Source organism: Cydia pomonella, chromosome 22 (assembly GCF_033807575.1).
Source record: "Cydia pomonella isolate Wapato2018A chromosome 22, ilCydPomo1, whole genome shotgun sequence".
Taxonomy (NCBI): domain Eukaryota; kingdom Metazoa; phylum Arthropoda; class Insecta; order Lepidoptera; family Tortricidae; genus Cydia; species Cydia pomonella.
In genome coordinates this window covers 7,487,666-7,511,292 of record NC_084724.1, presented here as the reverse complement: position 1 = coordinate 7,511,292, position 23,627 = coordinate 7,487,666, and the positions used below count along the sequence as shown (strand labels likewise).

Genomic DNA, 23,627 nt, shown 5'->3' with positions numbered 1-23,627 from the left:
CTTGAAACGACGAAGACATAAGGAAAAATAAAACACGATTCACAAGCGATGGAATGTTTATAAATTGCAATGATAAAGTTATTACAATATCAATATGTAAGTACATGCCTGCCTCGCACAGCGTTGCCTTCGCGTAACTCGGTACGTAACTGTCCCTCATAGTCAATATTATCGCGCTACCATAATCGAACAATAAAATTCTATTTATATCAATTGATTATGCGAATATGTATTTATATTAAGACCCCAGCCAGCAAAGATTCCATATTGAAACCACAAGTGTATCAAGCAATTTCACAAGTGGAATCCTGAACGTAGCGAAGGTTTCCCAGCACGACATGCAGATTGTTTCGAGCAATTCACATTTTGTCTGAAAGTAAAACTGAAAGGTTCATAGGTAGGCAATAAATTGATCCACGAGGGATTTTACGCCTTTTCCGACACAATATATACATTTTTATCATAATATAGAACTCTCAGGGGTCATTCGTTGGGGTCACAACCGTACTATCAATAGGAACAAATAAATATAGGCCTCAGGGTATATATATTTATAATATTTTCATGAGTTATTTCGATTTACACACATGGTGGAAAATAGTGGTTGTTGGAAATTTTGGAGATATAATTATTTAGTTTTCAGACGGAAAATATCGTCATTATATTTTGCAACTTAAATAAAGTAGTGCTTGAAGAACTTTTTATAATAGCTATCACAACTATCTCGCGTGGTGTCATCTCAATCTGCCTATACAGGGTGTAATCGTTAAGTGTGGCCAGAGCATAATTCCGTAAATATAACAGATATCAGAAAACTTCCAACTGATATCGAAAGTGCGTTACCCAATGAGTAAAATTACATTCATAACTTTTTTTAAATAAAACCAGAAATATCCCAAATATAAACTTCAAACCCTTCCATACATTTAGTAGGTAAGCCGTTCATTCAAATACTAGTTTATACGGCCGAGGCATTTCACCGTTATCAAATGATTCATGAATTTTCTTATGTTAACCACTTACTCCATATCAATTAATTATCATTTCTTCATCATTTAGAAACAGTTAGGAGGGCCCGTGTATGTATCGCACAAGAAGGACGTCACATCGAGCAACTGTTGTAAATAAAATAATTATTAATTTCAAAATAAATGTTAGAGTAATTATTTCATAAACGGTAGTTTTATTATTTTATTACAATGTATTCGTACAAATAACGAATCTCAAACAGTTTTACCTCTTACGACACCCGACATTCTTTGAGGCTGTAAGTCGTCATACTAAATGTATGGGAGTGTTTTAACTTAGTATTTTTAATATTACTTCATCTATTCAAAAAAAGTTTTTAATGTAATTTTACTCATTGGGTAACGCACTTTCGATATCAGTTGGAAGTTTTCTGATATCTGTTATATTTACGGAATTATGGCCTGGCCACACTTAACGATTACACCCTGTATAAATACTCTCTATCTTTAGGTATTTAATTAAAATTAACAAACAATTTGTACATTTTCGGGTAGTCTCAACATTTATTGATTAACCAACCAAATACAAAACCGCCTGGATCTGTCACTGAGCGACCTGACTTTAACCTACATTATTTGATGTAATGTTTTCATCTACCCTCAACTGGTTTAAGGAGCCATTTGAGGGTAGATTTTGTTTAGTTTTATTTAAATACCTAAAGATACAGAGTATAGAGAAAGACATAGCAAATGAGGACAGTAGATCCTGAAAGAGTTCATCATATAATTTGAACCATACTATAGGTACTTATAACGATTTCGCTACAAACACACTCAAGAGCCAAGAAATTAGGTCATTTGGAATGGAAGTTACAAACATAATGACCAATTCTGAATGCTCTTCAGTGTATATTGGTCATACATAAAAACGCGCCACAACGCTGCGAGGCTTTCCATAAGGCACGTCCACACCGCAGTCCTTTTTTTTAAATTATGTATCTGATGCCATAACAGGCCATCATAATATATTCTAGCGCGCACATACTATGTTTGTAAAGTATTAAATTATATGGCAGATGTTACTGCGCTGGCGTCTCGTAGCGTAAATCGTAAGACACGCATGCAGGCAATGTGACAGTCAACGTATAATACCATACATTAAAACAAGATTTAGTGATAAAAGTGCATGGTGTGGACGTCCATATATACATAAATACAAAACAGTATGAAGGTTACAATTACACATAATATACATATCGATGTACATGTTGCCTACACGTATACAACACGATTATATAAAACGTATTTATATAAAAACGACGATAGGTACCATAAGTATAGAAACTCGAGTGCTTTGAATTTTGTGCTTTCTTACACATATAGTATATATTATGGTTACTTATAGACATATAGCTACGACTATATCTATCAAAATCTATTTCGAATGGTACAAAAGGTTAGTTTCATACTTATCTATTAACTTGTGATGGATATAATACAGTTTAATACATTGTCGTATAAATATTAAATATACTTGTCCTTTATTTCCTTTAAAAAAGTTATCACGTGTGTATTTAATGTTCCATTTTAAGACAATATATTCAGAAAACTTTCACACTGAAAAAAATACCTTCAAACCATAAGGTACAAATTTCAATGCGTCGTAGGTTTTCAAAATAATACCGAAGATTCTAAAAAAAATACAAATTAGGTACCTATTTGGAAATTTTGTATTTTTTCGAATTAATGTTTTTATGGTGGTGTGTGTGTAGTATAACGAAATGGTGTGATTTTAAGTTAATAACCATAAAACTAAGTAAACTGTTAAAATATATTTTTATATAAAAAAAGTAAAACAAAAATTCATTTAAAGCAAAGTTCAAACTCAGAGATATTTTTTACGAGATTTTTGATGTATAAGTATTGTAAAGAGTATAGATTGTAAAAGAGCGGTCAAATAATACAAAATTAAATGCCATTCGTAGAATTTTCTTGGTAGTAATATAGTGTATTCATCCTTACGTGTCTTATCATGTAAAGCCTGACCAATAATATATGATCACGCGCCATGTTTCGGAATTTCTATGGAACTAAATTTTTCAAGAATCACTCTATTGATACTTTTAATATCCAAAAACAAAGAAATAAACATACATAATAAAACTTACTAACAACTTAAACTATAGATAAAAAAAATTGGCCCAAATCGCCGTCAATGGGCAAGGTGCCTAGAAGGCTGGCCGTATTTTTCATATTAAACTGATCTGTCACCCTATACATGAGAATAACAGCGCCCTCTTGACAATGGTCATATATTTCTGGTCGGGCTTAACAAACGTGACGTTCCAACAACACGTATTCATAGACAATCTAGACATCGTAATGTCAAATGATCCGTTCTTTTTTTTCTCCTTACTGCGAGTATTGATAAATATCTTATTATAAATGATATTTTTCAGAAGTTATTTGGTTGATTTCAATACTACAACATTTTATGTGCTGATTAATGTGTAATTCCAGAGAAAAGTGTGATAATGTCTTCGAGAAGTGCTTGTTTACATGATAGGACAAGTAAGGATGAATACACTGAAAGAAGAACTAACTAAAAAGTATTAAAAAAAACCGTATACCGTGTACGCGTTTGGTAAATAAGTTAAAAGGTGTTGCAAAACCTTAACATATACTTAAGCTTAGTTTCGAGCGAAATCAACAATAACGCGTGTTACTGGGTCTTTTACGGGTAACAATAAGATTAATATCCCACTGCGGCGCACGGCTAAACGGCGGACATGTTGGACTCAAATTGAATAAAATTGTCATTTATTTGGGGTATTCCCATTGGTCCCCGCTGCACGTGGCCGCCATGATATGAGGCGGGGTCAAATAGGAATGATTTATATGCATCGCCTATTCCCATCTGTGCCCAGCGGGGACAAATAGGAATACACCATTTATTTCAGGCGCTGAGCCCATAACAGTGTTAGTTTTAGTTTATTATATAGAATACATTTTTCAGTTCGTTACGTTATCACTTTTGACCAGACCTAGGGTAGCGTACACCGCAGTGGATGTACGGAAATACTAAGAGAACATTTCCAAAAAATCCAGATTTTCCACATAGAAAAAACGTGGAAATTCCTTGTGAAATTATCCGAAAAGTTAATTTAAATGATTTATGAGAAAATTTCTAAAAGTCCGGAAACATATTCAAATTTTTAAATTTTTTGTAACTTTCTCATCTTGGTGCCTAGCTACAATGCCAATCGTTTTCGCTACAACACCGAAACGCTATCAGTCTCTGTCGCACTAATACGTAAGAGTAACAAACGATTGGCATCTTTTCTAAGCCCCCAGTAAACAGTAGACTTAATCGAAAGACTCATCATGGCAATCAACGCAATACAAAATAATGTAAATTGTACTTGTCTAATTAATCTACGATTATGCTTTGGATATAAGCTTCAAAATAACCTAACTTAAACTTAACGCGAAAACCATCACAATGTCTCGGCAAGACCAATCGTAACAATATTGCACTTAATACTCGTAACGCCCACAGAGCCTTAAAAAGGACATTTTTTATTCTAACACAATTTTAAGTACTAAGTTACGGTTAAGCTCACGTGTGTTTTAGTCACTCGGCGACCTTTTTCGGAGCCTAGTAGACTTTCGCAATCTAGCTAGTGTTAGAAACGTTTTTTATCGATATCGATAGTTTTGTATTAGAAGAAAAAGACAGTCCACTAAATTTTTTTTTTCTCGCGTTGTCCCTGATTTTTACCACGGCTCATTGGAGCCTGGAGTCCGCTTGGAAACTAATCCCTAGAATTGGCTTAGACACTAGTATTTACAAAAGCGACTGCCATTCGACCTTCCAACCCAGAGGGTAAACTAGGCCTTGTTGGGATTAGTCCGGTTTCCTCACGATGTTTTCCTTCACCGAAAAGCGACTGGTAAATATCAAATGATATTTCGTACATAAGTTCCGAAAACCTCATTGATACGAGCCGGGGTTTGAACCTGGTACCTCTTGCCGCGGATTGCAAGTCGCACGCTTTTACCGCTAGGCCACCAGCGCTTGAAAACCGAATAAAAACTATATAGAAACAGAAGCAATTTCTTCTTTCAAATCCCCGTCAGTACACACAGCAGCACATGATATTATATTTGGTTTGTGATAGTGATCGGAGTAGATATAATTAATTTCTGAACATTATCTGTTAGTAGACAGTTTAGTTCGTTACTATACAGCATTTTAATGTATACTAAATTAACATTCAACTTCACTCGACGTGATGTGAGCAATTTTATAAAATTAATTGTAATTGGTACGATGTTCAGGATAATGTCAATATTTTGGCATGTTTTTTATATAATAACACTCGACATCGATAATAAAAATGTTTCCAACACTAGCTAGAATACGTCAGTCTTTTGTTTTACCGCGAAAATTCCTGGCTCTGCTCGTGAGAGTTTAAATTCGGGCATTTTAAGTAAACTTAGAACTGTTATAAGTGGCTTAGTTTCATTCTAAACTTTATTTTGTATGTTTCAAGAAGCGAGCGTTACGAGTCTATACTTATATCGCACAAAGCTAAAAGAGAAAAAGAAATACCAAAATAGTTTTAAAGTTAGTTTTCGATTTTAAATCATGCTTTGAATAAAATTATTTAAAAATTGTATTAAGTCTTAAAAAATAAAAGTCATCATACAAATTGACTCGGACGTTAAAAAGTAATACAAAAAGGTGTTAATCTGAACTTATAATAAGGTTGCACGGTAGTGTGTCAAGCCAAGTTTTGTGTATTTATATTTTACCCAACATTATTAACAAAGTGGTATTTTATTTGATTATTTACGCTTACATGGTCAGTTACTCCTTATTCTTGAAATCAAGCTGCCCATTAGAAATACGCAATAAGATTATTAAAAATAAGAACTATAAATTAAGTGCATTTTTGGACAGTTCAAATCAGTAGGCACTAAACACAGGTCTAGACAAGAATACAACAAATATAAGTACACGTCAATGAATAATCGTCCTTCGCACATTTGATTAAGGTACCTTATTCCGATGACTATACCCAACTAAAATTAACGTTTTGGTTCATAATAATTTGGCATTTCCACAAGATCGGTGGTCGACATCAGTCTTAGCTACCGCGTAATGAGCAACATCAAGGGAATCCGCAAGTGCATTAACTAAAAACTAAAACCAAATATTCATTAATTGTATAGATATGTAGTGTAACATGGTCATGCTTCAAAATTGACAGCTAATGTACACACAGCTGCAAAAGTGCATGCTCACTGTATGCATATAATTAATTCATAACGTAGGTAAGCTTTTTTTTATATTTGACAATTCAGTTATCACAAAACGACGCGGTAACAGCTTTTCAGCTGTGAATCTCGGGGGCACGATATTTATTTTTTTGACTACACATCTACTACAATCAATGTATATCACTAAAAATACTAAGCAGAACACACTGGAATGTTTCGAAGAAATAAGTATAATGATGAGAAATTAAGGTTATGCTTAGAGCTATTAGCATAATTAATAAATGTCGCGTTTTTCTGACATGTTTTCTTACTTTCTTTTAGCTCTAATCACACCTTATGAGAGGAAGTATCAATTGACTTATTTGTACATTTTGGAAGGAATTGACAAATGGAAGACAAAAAACGAATAATATGTTAAGATAATAGACATAGGACAATAGGTATAAAAGACAGAAACGGGCGGTGACTTGGCCCGTTTTTTACAGTCAGAATTATTTAACGTAATAGCTTGGGGACTAGACACAATAAGCAAAAAAGGTATCTTACAAACTTATACTTAAATTTAACTTTTAATCATAGACTAATAAATAAGAAGACTCGCCAAATTGATGCAAAACGAAGCCGCAGTTTTTGAAAACTGTTCTAGATGGCGCTGTACGGCGTCATAGTTTATGTGGTACCTAACTAGATTGTGAAACCTAAAGGCTTGACAATGTGGTTATACAATCATTTGCCCCACACTATGCGTTTCCTTATTACTTTGCCTATTTTAATTAATGATTTAATCTCGTTTTAAAAACGAGATTATGCCATTTTTTCCTTTGAATTCTTCAACACGTCCAAATTATGCTACCCCAGTAGGCCTAGCACATTATTGGCGCGACAGTATCTCGCGGCGAGATAGACTACCCGTCTTTTTCTAACTATGTTAATTAAAGAGGGACGGGTAGTCTATCTCGCCGCGAGATACTGTCGCGCTAATCATGTGTTAGCCCGGCTGTTCTCAATCGTACTAATTACGCGAAAAATTTGGTTGTAATATAGACCTTTTGTTAGCGCACTATGGTACTAATTGCAACAAAGTTTTCGCCGAAATAAAACAATTGTGAACTAGGGTGACGTTATTGCAGGAATAGGACTTACTTTACGCGTCTTAGAATTAGCTTTCTATTTCAGGAAGAATTCAATAGCGTAGTTTCATCACGGATAGGTTTACATTATTGCAATACAAGGAACAGGACTAATTTAGTCTCTTCCATACACAAAGAAGCGTAAAGTAGTACAACAAATTGTGACATCAATTTTCGAAATACAGATGGCGCTCTAAATCGGTATGATTCGTGGTAACTACTGCGGTAGCAACACGGTTCCATTTTTATTGCTTGTCACTATGCCTGTCACTTTCGCACTTACATACTTGTTAGAACGTGACAGGCATGGTGATAGACGATAAAAATGCGACCGTACTAAAGTGCTCGAAAAGTTTTTAATTTTAGCTAGATTATCAAACGTTAACGCTTGATAAAATAAATAATTAAGTCTGTATTTTTAATCATTGTTTCACGCTTGACAACCTACTAACCGCATACATATGTACTGAGCCAGACAGCGCCATCTACTTAGATGTCTGCGGCTACAATATTTTGCACAACTTTACTCGTCTTACTATTACTTTGTCTATGCTTTAAACCTCAGACATTTAAGTACATAGACAATATATATCTAAAACATTAATTTTAACACGCCCATAACAAATAGGGGGCACCTTTAAAATCGCATACGAATAAGTTCATATTAAAATTGCTTTGATTTCAACCTGTTTGACAATCACAAAGCTAAAGTAACTAGCGGCACATTTGTGAGGTTCCCAGGTAAAAGGGCCGGGAAGAGTTTTAGATTAAGCCCAGAACACATTTAAAGATGGAAGAATTATTCCCTTGAGTGAGACTTGAACTCGCAACCTCTGGACCGATACTCCAGCGCTCTGCCAACTAAGCCACCAAGACCTCATCCATAGCCAGCAAATTTTCCCACCATATGGGTCTAGGGGACACTAGAGGCCGAAGATATTTTTTTAGAGGAGCCCCAAGTCATATTGGAAATTCATCAGAGACTTGAAACTGACGGCCTCTGGATCAAGTCTCATCCAAGGCAGTAATCTTTCCACTTTTAAATTTATTCTAAGCTTAATAGCATCGTTCGCAGACGTTTCTGCTTGTTCAAAATTAATTTAACCCTTTAACGGGCAAACTTCGATTTTGTACAGCAAAAATGACCATCCTATAACAATGATTTTAAACTTCATTTCAAAACGACAGGGTTCAATATTTTGTAATTTCTGAGAATCGTCTGACCGTTAAAGGGTTAAACTGTTAGATTAGTTGGCGCCGCATTCACCTAAAATTGGGTTAGTTTCAAAATTCTTACAAGAAATAATAGTTGATTTGAAAATCATGTCACAGTTGTAGTTTTTCGCGACTACCAATTGATAGAAGTCTCGAATATTCCATTAGTAGTATTCTACGGACAGGAACTTTTTCTTAGCGCTGGGAAGAAACATTTGCAGTAATTTTTCCACTCTTGACCACATTTTTGACCGTTACAAGAGCTTAATGATAAAAATCGGTTTTTAAATATAAATATGCTTAAAAACCAGTGAACTCGATGTAGGGTTGCCAGGTGTATTTTTCGGGACTTCCCGATTTTAATCCATGGAAATTGATGTCGCGATGTTTAGAATATTCAATCAGAACTGAACATTGTCCCGCTCCGGTATTTTAATTATAATTACCTATTCTATTTTTATAAATCGACTTATCGTTTGATATTACTTTATTTGCTACATATGAACTGGATTGGAGTACATCAAATCAATAGCATTGAAAGAGTTAAAATGAGGATGCGTAATAGTACATTGTGTATTAAGGACGGTAACAAAGAATTTACGAACAAGTGTTAATTAAGCCCGAAGCCGAAGGCCGAAAAGCCGAACAGCAGTTCGTAATTCCAATGTTTTTCATCACACATGTGAGGAAAAAACTAAATTTAATCATATAAATACGGTGACATTTCGTACATTAGTCCGCCATATTGTAATTTTTTGACAGGTTAGGCATCGAAGGCACAGATCCATCCGGCATTTAGCTACGATTGAAATTGTGTAAAAAATATGATAAACGGCTATTAAATTCATCAAAATTAAATCTTTTTAACAAACAAAAATATTAAATTATAAACGTCAGTATTTTAAAAGTAAAACCATTTAAATCTACTTGGTTCGTTTAATTGTTGAGATAATTAAAAAATATGCCCATGGGCATAATGAAATATATAAAAAATCTATTACACCCGTGAGCATATTATAGCTCATCTCAGTATGCTGGCAATAACACCGTTTACAAGCAAGTATGATGAAAAAATATAAAGTTCCATTTACTTCAATTTGCAAAAAATACATCTATGTAGTTTTATAGTACATTACGATACAAGTGCGAAAAATAGGAAATTCGAAACGAGTGGCGATAAATTAAAACACGACCGAAGGGAGTGTTTTAAATCGACACGAGTTGCGAATTACCTATTCGCACATGTATCGTACAACGTTTTACAGTACATATGGCCCTTTAAATGTTCGACACAGTAACGTAATATGCTACTTCTCGCACTAGTGCTATAAAGTAGCCCCATATGTACTGTAAAATATGTTTTAGGTGTCCAGGCCGAATTTAAACTCGGAATCCCAATTTCTATAAAGCACTCTCGAAACCTGACAACGGATCTGGTAGCCCCACATCGATTCCGATCCGAAAAGAGCCTCAGGCAAGAGGTATTATTTTAATGTTTCGCCTGGTCTTTTTGACTAAGATAAAAACCAGATAATACTCAAAAAACTCGAGAACAGTTCAAGCTTCGGGTTTAAAAGTCAACGTTCATATCTAAATGTAATAATTAGTTACACTATGTCCTTGGGAAGTAGTGGCCGGTGCGCGCCGGGAGTGGTGGAGGGGTGTCCTGTAATAAATAATCAATATAAATAAATAAATATATATTATAGGGACATTCATACACAAATTGACCAAGTCCCACGGTAAGCTCAAGAAAGCTTGCGAGATGGGTACTCACACAATGATATATGTAATACACAAAAACTTAAAACATCCATGACTCAGGAACAAATATCTGTGCTCATCACACAAATAAATGCCCTTACCGGGATTCGAACCCAGGACCATCGGCTTCATAGGCAGAGTCACTGCCCACTAGGCCAGACCGGTCGTCAATAATATATAAAATTTGCAATATTTCAAACAAAAAGGCATCTATTTGATCAACCAGGTTCAAGAGGAGCTAAGATCTTTTATTTTTATCTGTAGTAGTTTTTTCTTGAAAACCGGTAAGCTTTAGCATAGTGTCAAAAGATCTGTTTGACTAAAAATGTAAAAAAAAATACAAAACAAAATAAAACCAAAACAAACCTGATCTAGAATACTGGCAAAAAACTTAAGATTGTGTCTCAACACTAGCTGCTATGCTCTGAAAACGAAACAATAAAACAAAATCCAATTAAACACACAAAAACACTAAACTAACACTAAATAATAAATACAAGAAAAAGCGTCGCTTGACTTCTTGTGACACATATGGTCACTCAGATTGCGCACAGCAATCGCACAAAATACACTGTACACTGTACAGCTGTAGGCCCGATGAAATTGAGTTCGACTAGTTCAGTGGTGGGAAAACTTTGTTCATGGCGGGCCAGAAAGTATATGAAATTTCAGAGGAGGGCAAGTATTACAGCAAAATATATTTTGAATTGAAACCGTCAATTAATCATAAAAAATAAAAGGATAAACATTTTGGCTCGGCGGCGGGCCGGATTATACTTTGCGGGCCGGAGTTGGCCCGCGGGCTGTACTTTGCCCACACAAGTATTTGATTATTCTAATAATTTTTACACATGCGGATCAAACGGCTCAGTAATGGGAGCAATAATAGTAATGTTTAATCTAGAATATTTTTATAAGTTATCCAAATCATGTTATGCTCTCCTACAGCATTTCTGTTTTTCTTTGTCGTACGATCGAGGAAATTGATTCTTTAGCAGTTTACGGTTCACTTCACATAAGACAGCTCTTAGCATAAGTATAAACAACCAAATTTACTTGAACCGCAAATTGCTAAACGGGTTAATATTCTTTTCGTTGTCTTATTTCTTATCACTCTGTCACGCTTGTATTTGTTTCTTCTATCAAAAAAATAAAACAACGGGTTGCACTCCGGGAGCGCCGACAGAAGTGAAAACTTGAGTATTAACGTTGTGCATTTTTGATATTTTGGAATGTTTAGGGAATAATTTTGCACGAATTGCTTTAATTATCAGTATAAAGGTACTATCATTTATGTGGTAAAATACAGCATTCATTTATTGCGCTATCATACACAAACATGACAATTTATATTACATTAAAACACATGAACACTTCAGAATTATTACATTTATTTAACATTAAAAAGTTTATCTCTCAGAAAAATCAACTTCCATCCATAATTTCAACGACTACGTCACGTGTCCGTCTTACGAATTTTCAATCTGTCGAATCTGTCGGTCACGTGACCTGTCGCGAGTTTAAAATTTTTTTCCTATCACAAAAAGTGCACAGCGCCGCTAAAGAAGTTTTCACTTCAAAAAAAATGCTTATAACTTTAAAAAAAAAGTAATTAAATGTCGCATTTAGTGTTCTTGTAACACGGGCATTACATTCAACTCAACCAAACAATTGAAAACTTTGACATATCAATGTCAATTCGAACATCGATAGGGGCCTTATAAGATAAAAATAAATTATTGATTATCTCCGAAATGGAGGTAATTAGAATACCGGTGTCTTTGAGAAAGTTACTTAATTTAAGCTCAGGAATGCACTCTTGAAATTAACGGAAAAAAAAACACGGTGTATACAGGATGTTAGCAAATATCTAATGTTACCTGCACATTGTTGTCGTGCAGGTAGTGGCGCGGCGGCTGCGGCCGCGGCATCGGTTCGTCGCTGTCATCGTCTTCTTCGAAATCTGAAAAAAACACGTTTAGTAAATTAGAAAGGTATATTTATTCGTAATAAATAATCGGTGAAACTTGTCAAAAACTGATTACGGCATAGTATCAAAGAGAATTTGAAATAGAGGTGGATTGTCAATGAAAATTTACTACCATCTTTCGACACATGATTAAAACTTTTAGTCCGCCATTTGACTTTGATCCTTATTCATTCATTAAATAGGTGTTAAATTTGTTGAATATTAAAAACTGGCACCATGTTACGGGGCATAGGCCAAAGTTTGTGGCGCTATCGCTCGAAACGATGCCGCCATACCATTGGCCTTTGATCTATTAGATCAGCATTTTACTTTCCAAGTATGTTTTTTTATTGCTTTTACGGTAAGCAATTAACATTTGGTTTTAAATGGCTTTGTTGTACAATTCCTATTCTGATATTTAACTCCCCTAACCATAATTAACGATAGTTTTACCTAAATTGTTAATTGAAAGTACCCTCAATAAATACTATAAAATTTTATACTGAATCACTTTTTTTTACATTTACTTTCCTCGTATTCTAAATGAAAAGTAGAGTGTTTAAGTTTAAGTCGGATGAGGAGCATCATTTCAGCTTCGGACTATTGGCGCACTGCGGTCGAGCGCCAAACTACCTCGAATGAAATGAGTGCCTTTCATCCCTTGGTTAAAAATTAACTATTAATGCACACCGAGAGTTTTAAATTTACTGCATTTTAAAACAATAAAACTGTGCAACGACCATGCTACAAAACCATGCATTGAATTGGAATGAAATCGCATACGAAACTCAGTTTTATTGCAGAGCATTATGGTTTATTGTCAAATATCAAGATAAAATAACTGGTAAATCATTTTACAAAATGTTTTCATTGATACCGAGTCTACACTGTCTATTCTTTTTTTATTAATGTAAATAAGAAGAAAACGCGTACGATTGAATTCACAAATATCTTAACAAGCCAACGTTCTAAAAACATATTAACACGACCTTATTGTCAACGTCTTAGAGGCGTTTAAACATATTTTTGAAGCATTAGCTTCTAAAAATGTTTGTGAACTCGACTGTACCCGTCATTCGGCCAATGACACAATTCCATAGATACCGGTAAACTGGGGTTACTTTGAACCGAAGGGAAACATTGATCATCGATTTGGTTTCTGAACAATTTCATCATGTTTTTCTGCTAAGATTGCCAATTTACGAAATTCTTAAGCATCCGTTCAAAAATCAACTTCTATTTTCTTGAAAATGTATTGATCAATCAACAGAATGTACCTCATTAGACGAACACTGAATTTTTGTGGTTATTCCGTTTAAAATATCGGCAAGGAATATACTATTACTTTTTTCGTTATTATAAAGGAAATAAAACCGTAATGCTGTACAATAAGGTTGTAAATACTTGCCTCTCTGCTTTCTCGGTCCAACTGCCCCTTTGATAGTGTCTTCAGTATCGGAGCCCTCTGCAAAACATTTATAACATAAAACAACTAAATACATGTAGAATGAAAGTGAAACATTACAATATTTGTTAGAAAAAACATAAGTCGTATGCAATTTTTATCGAGAATAGGCTAGTTTAACATAGCTAAAGGACCATGGGCAACGTTGCATGGAGCCTGGCCCAAAAACGAACAGAAACGAGTTTGGTCATTAAATAGGTATTTCTATGTACTTCAGTTCGTTCTATAGGCACCAAGCGGAATTCCATTGCAGAACTGAGATATTTGTATTTTACTCAAAATGTCATCACTCTTTATTACCTAGGCAATAGAGTCCAAGTAAGTAAATTAATTGCTGTAGCAACCATTCGCCGCGCTCACCTAGCAGCAGTGGATTCTATAGCCTAGGTAATAAGAGTGATGACATTTTGAGTAAAATACAAATATCTCAGTTCTGCAATAGAATTCCGCTTGGTGCCTATATAATGTAATGAAGTACATAGAAATACCTATCGAATGACTTAATGCTCAACTCTGTTAGCCTTTGGACCATTTTGACGCATAGTCCTTTATTTTACAGCATTCATGCAATTATCTTAGCTTAAACATTAATTTTCGGTTTTAATGATTTTAAATCACTCAGTTCAGGCACTCTTACTAGTCTTACTACATTAATAGGAATAAATCGTTTTCATGTCTCATATAAAGCGTTGTAGATATGATTCGTTGTTAAAATAGCCTATTCAAAATCGGCTACCCTCGTTCTAAAATTAAGTTGACGAAGCGCTTAGGCCGAGGACGACACACGCTCGCGGCGGCGAGGTGAGTGGGGCAGGTTTAACCGCCGCTGTGGTCCGAAACAGATTCATTCAAGTCCCTGGACTCGGGTAAGTACTTAAACTACGGCCAAAAGAGAAGTATGAGCACTGTGTGTCATCTCGCAGCGGATGTCATTCCAGAGCGCCTACCGCGAACCACGTTCGACGTGTTGCCTCTCTGTCGCACTTGTGAATTCGTACGTAAGTGTGACAGGGAGGCAACACGTCGAACGTGGTTCGCGGTAGGCCCTCTGATCTAGAGCAGAGCTCAACTGGGTAAGTACCTCAACCTTACAGAAAACTGCAGCCAAATAACACTAGACCCTACACATAGTGTTGTGATCCTACCGGTGCCAGAGCTCAAAGAGGGTGCGGAGTGTTAGGGTCGGCAACTCGCATGTCACACCTCTGGATTTGCAGGCGTCCATAGGCTACGGAGACTGCTTACCATCAAGCGGGCCGTATGCTTGTTTGCCACCGACGTAGTATTAAAAAAAGTCCATAAAAGCCCATTGCGAACGGTGATGAAATTGAAAACGTATCTGTCTTGCATCGCGGCCGCGAGCGTGCGTCTCATCAGCGGAATACAGCAAATTGTACAACATAACGAAACGTCAAATGGCCCACAGTCAAATCAATCAATGCGTAAATTTACGGCGTGACCGATTCTTTAGTGATATTTACTGTACCTATTTGAAACAGCAAAGAGAATTTGAAATAGAGGTGTATTGTCAAAGAAAATTTTGTAGCCACAGTAAATTTACTGGCATCTACACATGATTAAAACTTTTAGAACGCCATTTGACTTTCATCCTCTTTATTTCACTGATATGTATTTAATTTGTTAAATATCATAAACTGGCGCCATCTTATCGGGCACTACACAAAGATGCCGCTATTACCTTTGGCCTTTGATCTATTAGATGGCGCCACTTTTTGTATTTAACAAATTAAACACATTTCAGCGAAAGGATAAGGATCAAAGTCAAATGACTTTCTAAAAGTTTTAATCATGTGTCAAAAGATGGCAATAAATTTACTGTGGCTATAAAGTTTTCTTTGACAATCCAACTCTATTTCAAATTATCTTTGGTAACAGGTATCAAATATGGGACATCCAGTCATAGGAGGACAAAAGTACAACATCCTTTATATTGAGAACATTTCTTCATGCTCATATCCAATGAAATGATAATGATGTTAATGAAATAATCGATGAGAAAAAACACACAACAGCATACTATATATTATTTGAGTGACAATTTAACTCTATTGAGGAATTTTAAAACTTTGGGACAAAGCCTAATATAATAGTTGAAATTGTCTGTCCTCGTGTGACGGCTCATCTCGTAGGTATACACATACTCGTATTCTTAACGTAATATAAAAAGAGAAAGCACAAAATCTGTGACGTAATAAAAATGTAAAAAGTAAACAAGTACTTTATCTTCGCATACTAAATTTGAGGTAAGAAGGGCAAGCGAAATTAGAATATATCCTCCTAGGGCCCAAATTATTAATTTTGGTTGTTTTTGAACCCTTACTTTAGTTGTTGAAAGGTCACTACCAATTTTATACAATTGTTCCAAATATGGAACATTGGGCCGTACGAGGTTGATAGTGTGCAAAAATTACTATCATAGGTGTGTTAGTATTCAAAAGTTCTACCAAGAATTGTCAAAATCCTAAAAAAACCTATATTTTTTATTATAAGATCATAGGTTTTTTACTGTACAAAATGTAAATGGTTCAAAATGTTCAAATATCAAAACACACAAACAGTGAAACAAGCTGACCGAAAACACACAAAGATCAGATTAAAAAAAACTTAACACTATAAAGTTAGGTAATAACCTAACTGCCTCTAATAAGGCAGTTTGATACAGGCCCTAAGTATATTTTTTTTAAATAATACTTATTAGCGTCAGGGGCTTTATTTGACATGTATTTAATCATCAGCTGTTTTAGATCCACGATTTAAGCTATAAGCTTTTCAAAGAACTGTGCACACCGGATGCGTTTGCATAGACTTGCACGTGCATTTGCGCGTTGTAATATACAGATTCATATCAGAGACGGCACACCGCTTGCGTGACGTGTGCGTGCACGGCTCCAACGTGCGTACACGCAGCCGGTGTGCTCTAGCCTGAAGTATAAGATATCACTCACCGGAGTTGAGTTCTCGAACGAGCGTCGACATGGCGTTGGTGACAGAGTCCGCCGCGTACAGTAGGTCGCTCCGCAGGCTTCTGTTGTCTATGCCCACTAAGCAAAGAACGGAACTTGTCATTGGAGATAATTATTTTAAATAACCTTTAATAGTAAGGGCTCTGTGAGCTGTAGACCTCGCAGCATTTAAAAAAAAAACCGTCAAAAAAGTTTTGTTTAACCATCGAACATTCTCACAAAATTTCATAGAGAATCGGTTGAGAATTGGGACCTGCAGAGGAGAACATCCGGACATACGAAAGCATTTTTTCCCCAAGTTAAAACGGAGACCTTTGCTAACGCTCTATTAAAAATAAAACAACTTCACAAAATGATTTTTAATACCAATATTATTGGTATTATCAGCAGTCATACTTCACCGTATGTCGTTTTCGAGGAGAAAATGCATGAGTTAGATGATTTAAACAAATACACGAATCACTATACTTAAGTGAGCCAATAATATTTGAAGAATTTTCGATTATTATTATTATTGTCAAAATATAACACCTAACAACCTGTTTACTTCTGCGGCGCCATTGTGGCTACAACATTTTACACTACTTTATGCGTCTTATAGAATTCCTTTGCCTATCACAAAAGCTAATAGCGCAATAAAAATTATAGTTACAAATGCACTTACTGGTAGTTGGTCTTTGGTTTTGATGGAAGGTTCTGCCGTCGCCTCCCATACTTTCCATTCCTCCTGGAAACAATATATATTCAGTTTTTGGCAAATATTAAATTTTAGGTACAAGCTTCTGTCGCCAACTGTGCTTTTCATACCACGGGCAACTAATACTCATCGCGACAATTCTAAAAACCCGAAACACGATTAGGTTGCGTTGTTTCATCACAGAATTCCTATGGCCACCTGCTGTCTGAACGGAGCGGACCGGAGGTGTGGGAAATTAACCAATAGCGAGATTACAACCAATGCTATAGGTTGAAACCTCACATTTGACGACCGGTTTGGCCTAGTTGGTAGTGACCGTGCCTACGAAGCTGATGGTCCCGGGTTCAAATCCTGGTAAGGGCATTTGTTCGTGTGATGAGCATGGATATTTGTTCATGAGTCATGGGTGTTTTCTATGTATTTTAATTTAACTTAGTGTTATCAAAGAGAATTTGAAATAGAGGTGGATTGTCAAAGTAAACTTTGTAGTCATAGTAAATTTACTGCCATCTGTCGTCACATGAATAAAATTTTTAGAACGCCATTTGACTTTGATCCTTATTCTTTCATTGATATGTGTTAAATATCAAAAAGTGGCGCCATCTGCTAGAGCATAGGCCAAAGGTATGGCGCCATCGCTCGAAAAGATGCCGCCATACCTTTGGCCTATGCTATAGTAGATGGCGCCACTTTTTTATATTTAACCAATTTAACACATATCAGTGAAAGAATAAGGATCTAAGTCAAATGGCGTTCTAAAAGTTTTAGTCATGTGTAGATGGCAGTAAATTTACTGTGCCTACAAAGTTTACTTTGACAATCCACCTTTATTTCAAATTATCTTTGGTATTATGTACGAGTATGTCGTCATGTTGTATCTCTTTTCTGTATAATTATATTATATTTCCTTGTTTATGCATTTGTCTACTGTATGTAATTTATATCCGTTTATTTTAAGTTTCTTTTCTTTTTATCTGTTACCTGCCGTAATTTTACACTTGATGGTCTCATCGAAAGATCAGCGCTGGAAGTCCCCAGCAACATCCTAAGATGAGGCCATTTCGTGGCAATTTATGTCTTTCTGCGTTTTTCTTATGTTAATTGTCTCGTTTGCTTGTTTACGAATTAAAATAATTTTATTACTATTCTATTTCTGTTTATATAAAGAAAGAACTGGTTAATACCAAAATTATATAAATCTTTGTTAATACTTACCAAGACTGTGCGTCATGTCGATGCGTTCCCTCTCGCCGAGAGATGGCGTTTGCGGCGCGCTGCGCACCGTTCCGCGGGAGCTTGTCTCCCTGAAGAAGTACCGAATATATGATGATAATGGCGTGCGAACTAATCACCGTACGCGATCGTCAACGTCGTAATAAGATTAAAACTACTTTTTCATCACACTTGCTCGAAAAAGTTCTATTTCATGCAGGTGTACTGAAGGACAAAGGCCTATTTTGTTCCCGCGGGAGTTATGGATTGTGAAAAAAAAAGCTATAACTCTCTAGGGTCCCATAAAAAATATTATAGGACACATGGTGACACACAAAGTTGACTTAACGTGACGCGTTGTTAAACAATAATATCTAAAAAATGCGGCGCTTGCTTGCTTCCTGAACCCCGCGATCATCCCGATAATTCGCGCGTAGTGAATCTGCTTTTACGCTAGCTTATTCTATAAGCTCGTATGCGGCAAAACGGGTTTTACCGTTCAAAGTAAAAAAACAAGAATTATTCGAAAAATCACAGCTACAGTATTAAGGTGAAGACTAATCTACATGGACAATTTAAAGGCTTGAATCGGTCCCATTTGCCTGTACAGTGAAAATGTCTGTTTAAAAAGAGGCATCTTTAATCCAATTTTCTCTGCTATAAAAAACCAATCGTGTAACTACATAAATAAAGTGGATGCCATGAATAACCAGTTCACCAAACAATACTTTCATGAGTTTTATAATTGCTGAGATAAATCAAGATACCTGACGCCAAATTGACGTGTAATTTACAATGCGTCGTATTACTTGGCGACACTGTACCTTTCCGGTGCCGTAGGTTGAGGCTGAGCGCCCGGCAGCGGCGGGCTCTTGGTCGAGCGGGGTGAAGAGTTGGGGGTCGAGCGCGGCGAGGACTGCTGCGTCTGTTGATAAAATTACTTGGGTCACAAATTTTACCGTTATTTTACTGTTTTTTTTTTTTATGATCTAGAAGGCAAACGAGCAGACGGATCACCTGATGGTAAGCAATTACCGCCGCCCATGGACACCCGCAACACCTGAGGGGTTGTAAGTGCGTTGCCGGTCTTTAAGATAGGAGTACGCTCTTTTCTTGAAGGTTTGAAGGTCGTATCGGTCCGGAAATACCGCAGGCGACAGTTCATTCTACAGTTTAGCTGTGCGAAGCAGAAAGTTTCTGAAGAAACGCACAGTTGAGGACTGCCAACCATCAAAGTGGTGAGGATGGAAATGTTGTCGCGTAGGGCGATGGCGAAAAGAAGCGGTTTAATCCGAATAATTCCTTGAAGCACTCCCCGTTATACATGTTACGAGCAAAGAAGCGTTGTTGCCGCTTGTAGTACTAACCAATACCAGTAATTACATAATGTAAATGCAATAAATATTCAATATATTTAAAAGTTGTTAGTTAAATTAATTGTAATAATACCTTTGTTCAGATGCTTAGGAGGTACCTTGACATTAAGCTGAATGTGTGTTTTACTTAAGACTCCGCAGCAAACTCGATTCTCCATACAAACGTAGTTACGCCCTCATTTTAAAACGACTAGCTAGATTGCTCTGAAACTTTGTACTTACAATAGGATAAAGTATATCTATGCCTGTAATTCGTTTATGTACCTTCAGATTCAATAGTAAAAAAAATACAGCGCATTTAAGTTTTTTATACAAAACTTGTTTTTGCTCTATTTCGTTTGTTTTATAAGCTGGAGCTATATAAACTAATTTCAGCCCTACATATACCTCATGTCATTGTATGTGCAAAGTTTCATTACAATCCAACCCAAGTTTCAAAATGAGAACGAAACTCCGTTTGTATTCGGACCCGGGTACGTCCTTAAACTACGTCCAAAAGAGAGGTATGGGCATTGTGAATGTCATCTCGCTTTGTGTGGTAGGGCACAGCACAGCGGATATCATTCCAGATCTAGAGCAGAGCCCAACTGGGGAAGTACCTCCACCTTACAGAAAACCGCAGCCAAATAACACTAGACCCTACTCATAGTGTTGTGTTCCTGCCGGTGAGTATGGTTGCCAGAGAGCTCAACGAGGGGGGGAATGCTAGGGTCGGCAACGCGCATGTGACTCCTCTGGAGTTGCAGGCGTACATAGGCTACGGAGACTGCTTACCATCAGGCGGGCCGTATTCTTGTTTGCCACCGACGTAGTATAAAAAAAACTATGGGAAGGTGAAATTCGGCCGAGGTTGCTGCGAACTAGAAGTTTCTTGAATAAAGTTTCTTCTATTCTGTTCAATACCTACATCCTGTAGGGCGTAGGCTCGACAGAGGGCGCTCTGTTCGCATAGACGGCGTACTGTTCCCATATTTTATGACTTGATGTGGTCGAGAATATTTACAGCCCATTGTTCGCAGGAAAAGGGCGCAATTCGACGTTGTTTTTATGGTTTCACGACATAGCACAACCTAGATTTAGTTAAGAGGGAAATATACCACGTGTCGTCCATACAAAAAGAGAAAACGTTTTTCCACTTCTAAATATTTTCCATTCTCCATAATTCTTTAATATGTTATTGACACAATCAAAAACTAGGGTATTGCTTTATTTTTCAAAATTTGCAATACAGTTTTTTAAAAGCAAAACCTACGAATCTTAGAATAAGCGATCGACATCAAAATCAAAGTGATTTGTTAAGATTTAGTTAATGGAAACCGTTTTCTCCGGAAATGGAATTTCATAGAAAAAGTACCGTTATTTCGCTAGGATCGCAAAGCTATTTGTTTGAGTCAATGCGATACTCGCCTATTAAAAACTGAGTACGACAGCGCCACCTAGGGGCAACAAGGCGTGAACGACCACGGCCGTTATTAAACTCACAAGGAAAGGTACCCAACTGTCCGGTTCCGATTTGATTTATATTTATATATGTTATAGAGTAGTCTAAAAAAACGGACACGTATTTTTTTTAGCTGTCCAAACTCAACCTATTGGGAGAAATTGTCCTCCAAAGTACTAAAAAGTTACTAAATCTTCTAACTCCTATAGAAAGTGATGCTCAAGCAACTTGCTAGTTAATGGCTTGTTTGAGTATATGTTTGAGAACAGAAAAAAATAATGTACACGTGTTTTGTTATATCTGCTTAAACTCAAGTATTCCTAAATAAACACCCGTCTTTATGTGTAACTTTAGCGATAAGATATTATAAAACTTCGATGTCGATTTTTTTTAGGAAAAAATGAGTTTTAGCCGATATAACAAAACACGTGCTCATTATTTTTTGCTGCTTTCAAACATATACTCAAACCAGCCAATAACTAGCAACTTGCTTGAGCATCACTTTCTATAGGAGTTAGAAGATTTAGTAATTTTTTTGTACTTTGGAGGACAATTTCTCCCAATAGGTTGAGTTTGGGCAGCTAAAAAAAATACGTGTCTGTTATTTTAGACTACACTATAACATATATAAATATAAATCAAATCGGAACCGGACAGTTGGGTACCTTTCCTTGTCAGTTTTCGCTCGAAACTCCTACGTTTGGAAGCATATTATTACATCGCCGCCGTAGCACCGCCCTTATTAGTTATTTAGTGTTTTTTATGTATTGTATTTCGCCCCGGGGTTGTCAATCATATGGACAACATCGGATTTGTGATCAAGATCGAAAAGCAACAGTGTTTTTGGCATCGAGCGGGCCGCGAGGTGCGGCTATCAAATAAGGACACGATTTCTGCAGATCAAGCCTAAGCGAAGAACGAAGACCCACCAAGTAACCCCTAGTTTAAGGCAAAGTCGCTTCTCAAGTTTTTGTGATCGGCGAACGTATCGCAAACCCGCCCGCCTTTCGAAAAATAAATGCACGAATATCTTTTTTCCATTAAAATTCCGTGACACCAAGAGTGGCAGTACTTTCACGAGCCCGTGGCTCATTCACCATTCTTTACTCTTAATCACTTTATAAGACTTAAGACGAATTAGGTTCAGCAGATTTCCGAAAGAGGACAAGATCTATAAAATTGCTATTTTGATTTATATTATATACGACAATTCTATGGTGCTTAATACGACAAATAGATTAATATCCCTTAAATCAATTACATCAATTTTGTGTTTTTGATTGTCTGGTAGACAAGTGGCGCTGGTGGCCTAGCGGTAAGAGCGTGCGACTTGGAATCCGGAGGTCGCGGTTTCAAACCCCGGCTCGTACTGAGTTTTTCGGAACTTAATGTACGAAATATCATTAGATATTTACCAGTCGCTTTTCAGTGAAGGAAAACATCGTGAGGAAACCGGACTAATCCCAAAAAGGCCTAGTTTACCCTCGGGGTTGGAAGGTTAGATGGCAGTCGCTTTCGTAGAAACTAGTACCTACGCCAAATCTTGGGATTAACTGTCAAGCGGACCCCAGTTGTCTGGAAGACAAAAACCTGTACAATTTTAAAGGTTATGAAGTTTCGAGAGAGGAGAATGAAACTTAATGACTCAAATTATTTTTATTATATATTTTGTATTGTGTTTTTAAGTTATCTGACTAATATACTATAAAGAAAGGACGCTTAGCACGAGGAATTTAGTACATTGACCCGCCTGTAATTATGACTATCGCACGCGCGCACGCGGGTAATATATTGCCCATAATGCTGGCGGCCAATGAGTGTACGAGCGAGACAGGAATATAATGCTCGTGCTCAGATCGTAGATATATCTACGTCCTCGTGCGACAATGTACGAAACAGGCGCGTCAAAGTACGAAATTCCATGTGCGAAGCTTATAAGCTTTATTAGAATAAGTTTTTGCCAAAAATTCCACTGACTGGACTTTTTTTCCACGGGCAACTAATACGCATCGAGACAGTTCTCAAAACCCCAAACACCATTAGTTTGCATTGTTTTACCATAGAGTTCCATGGCCACCTCCTGTCTCCATCATCAGATCAGCTCCATGTTATCATAATAC

The 23,627-nt window shown here is 36.5% G+C and overlaps 1 protein-coding gene across 1 annotated transcript in view; it reads right to left on the bottom strand.

The window, feature by feature from the left end:
- Positions 1–38: 38 nt before the first annotated feature.
- Positions 39–23,627, bottom strand: part of LOC133530151 (dystrobrevin beta-like) — a 59,811-nt gene continuing 36,222 nt past the window's right edge. The window contains exons 14-21 of the mRNA XM_061868009.1: positions 19,515–19,615; positions 18,694–18,782; positions 17,446–17,508; positions 16,764–16,859; positions 13,741–13,797; positions 12,244–12,326; positions 10,730–10,787; positions 39–10,265 (exon numbers count right to left, since the gene is read on the bottom strand). Of these exons, the coding sequence (XP_061723993.1) occupies positions 10,755–10,787; positions 12,244–12,326; positions 13,741–13,797; positions 16,764–16,859; positions 17,446–17,508; positions 18,694–18,782; positions 19,515–19,615 (522 nt within the window). The 3' untranslated portion in view covers positions 39–10,265; positions 10,730–10,754. The remainder of the gene's footprint in view (positions 10,266–10,729; positions 10,788–12,243; positions 12,327–13,740; positions 13,798–16,763; positions 16,860–17,445; positions 17,509–18,693; positions 18,783–19,514; positions 19,616–23,627) is intronic.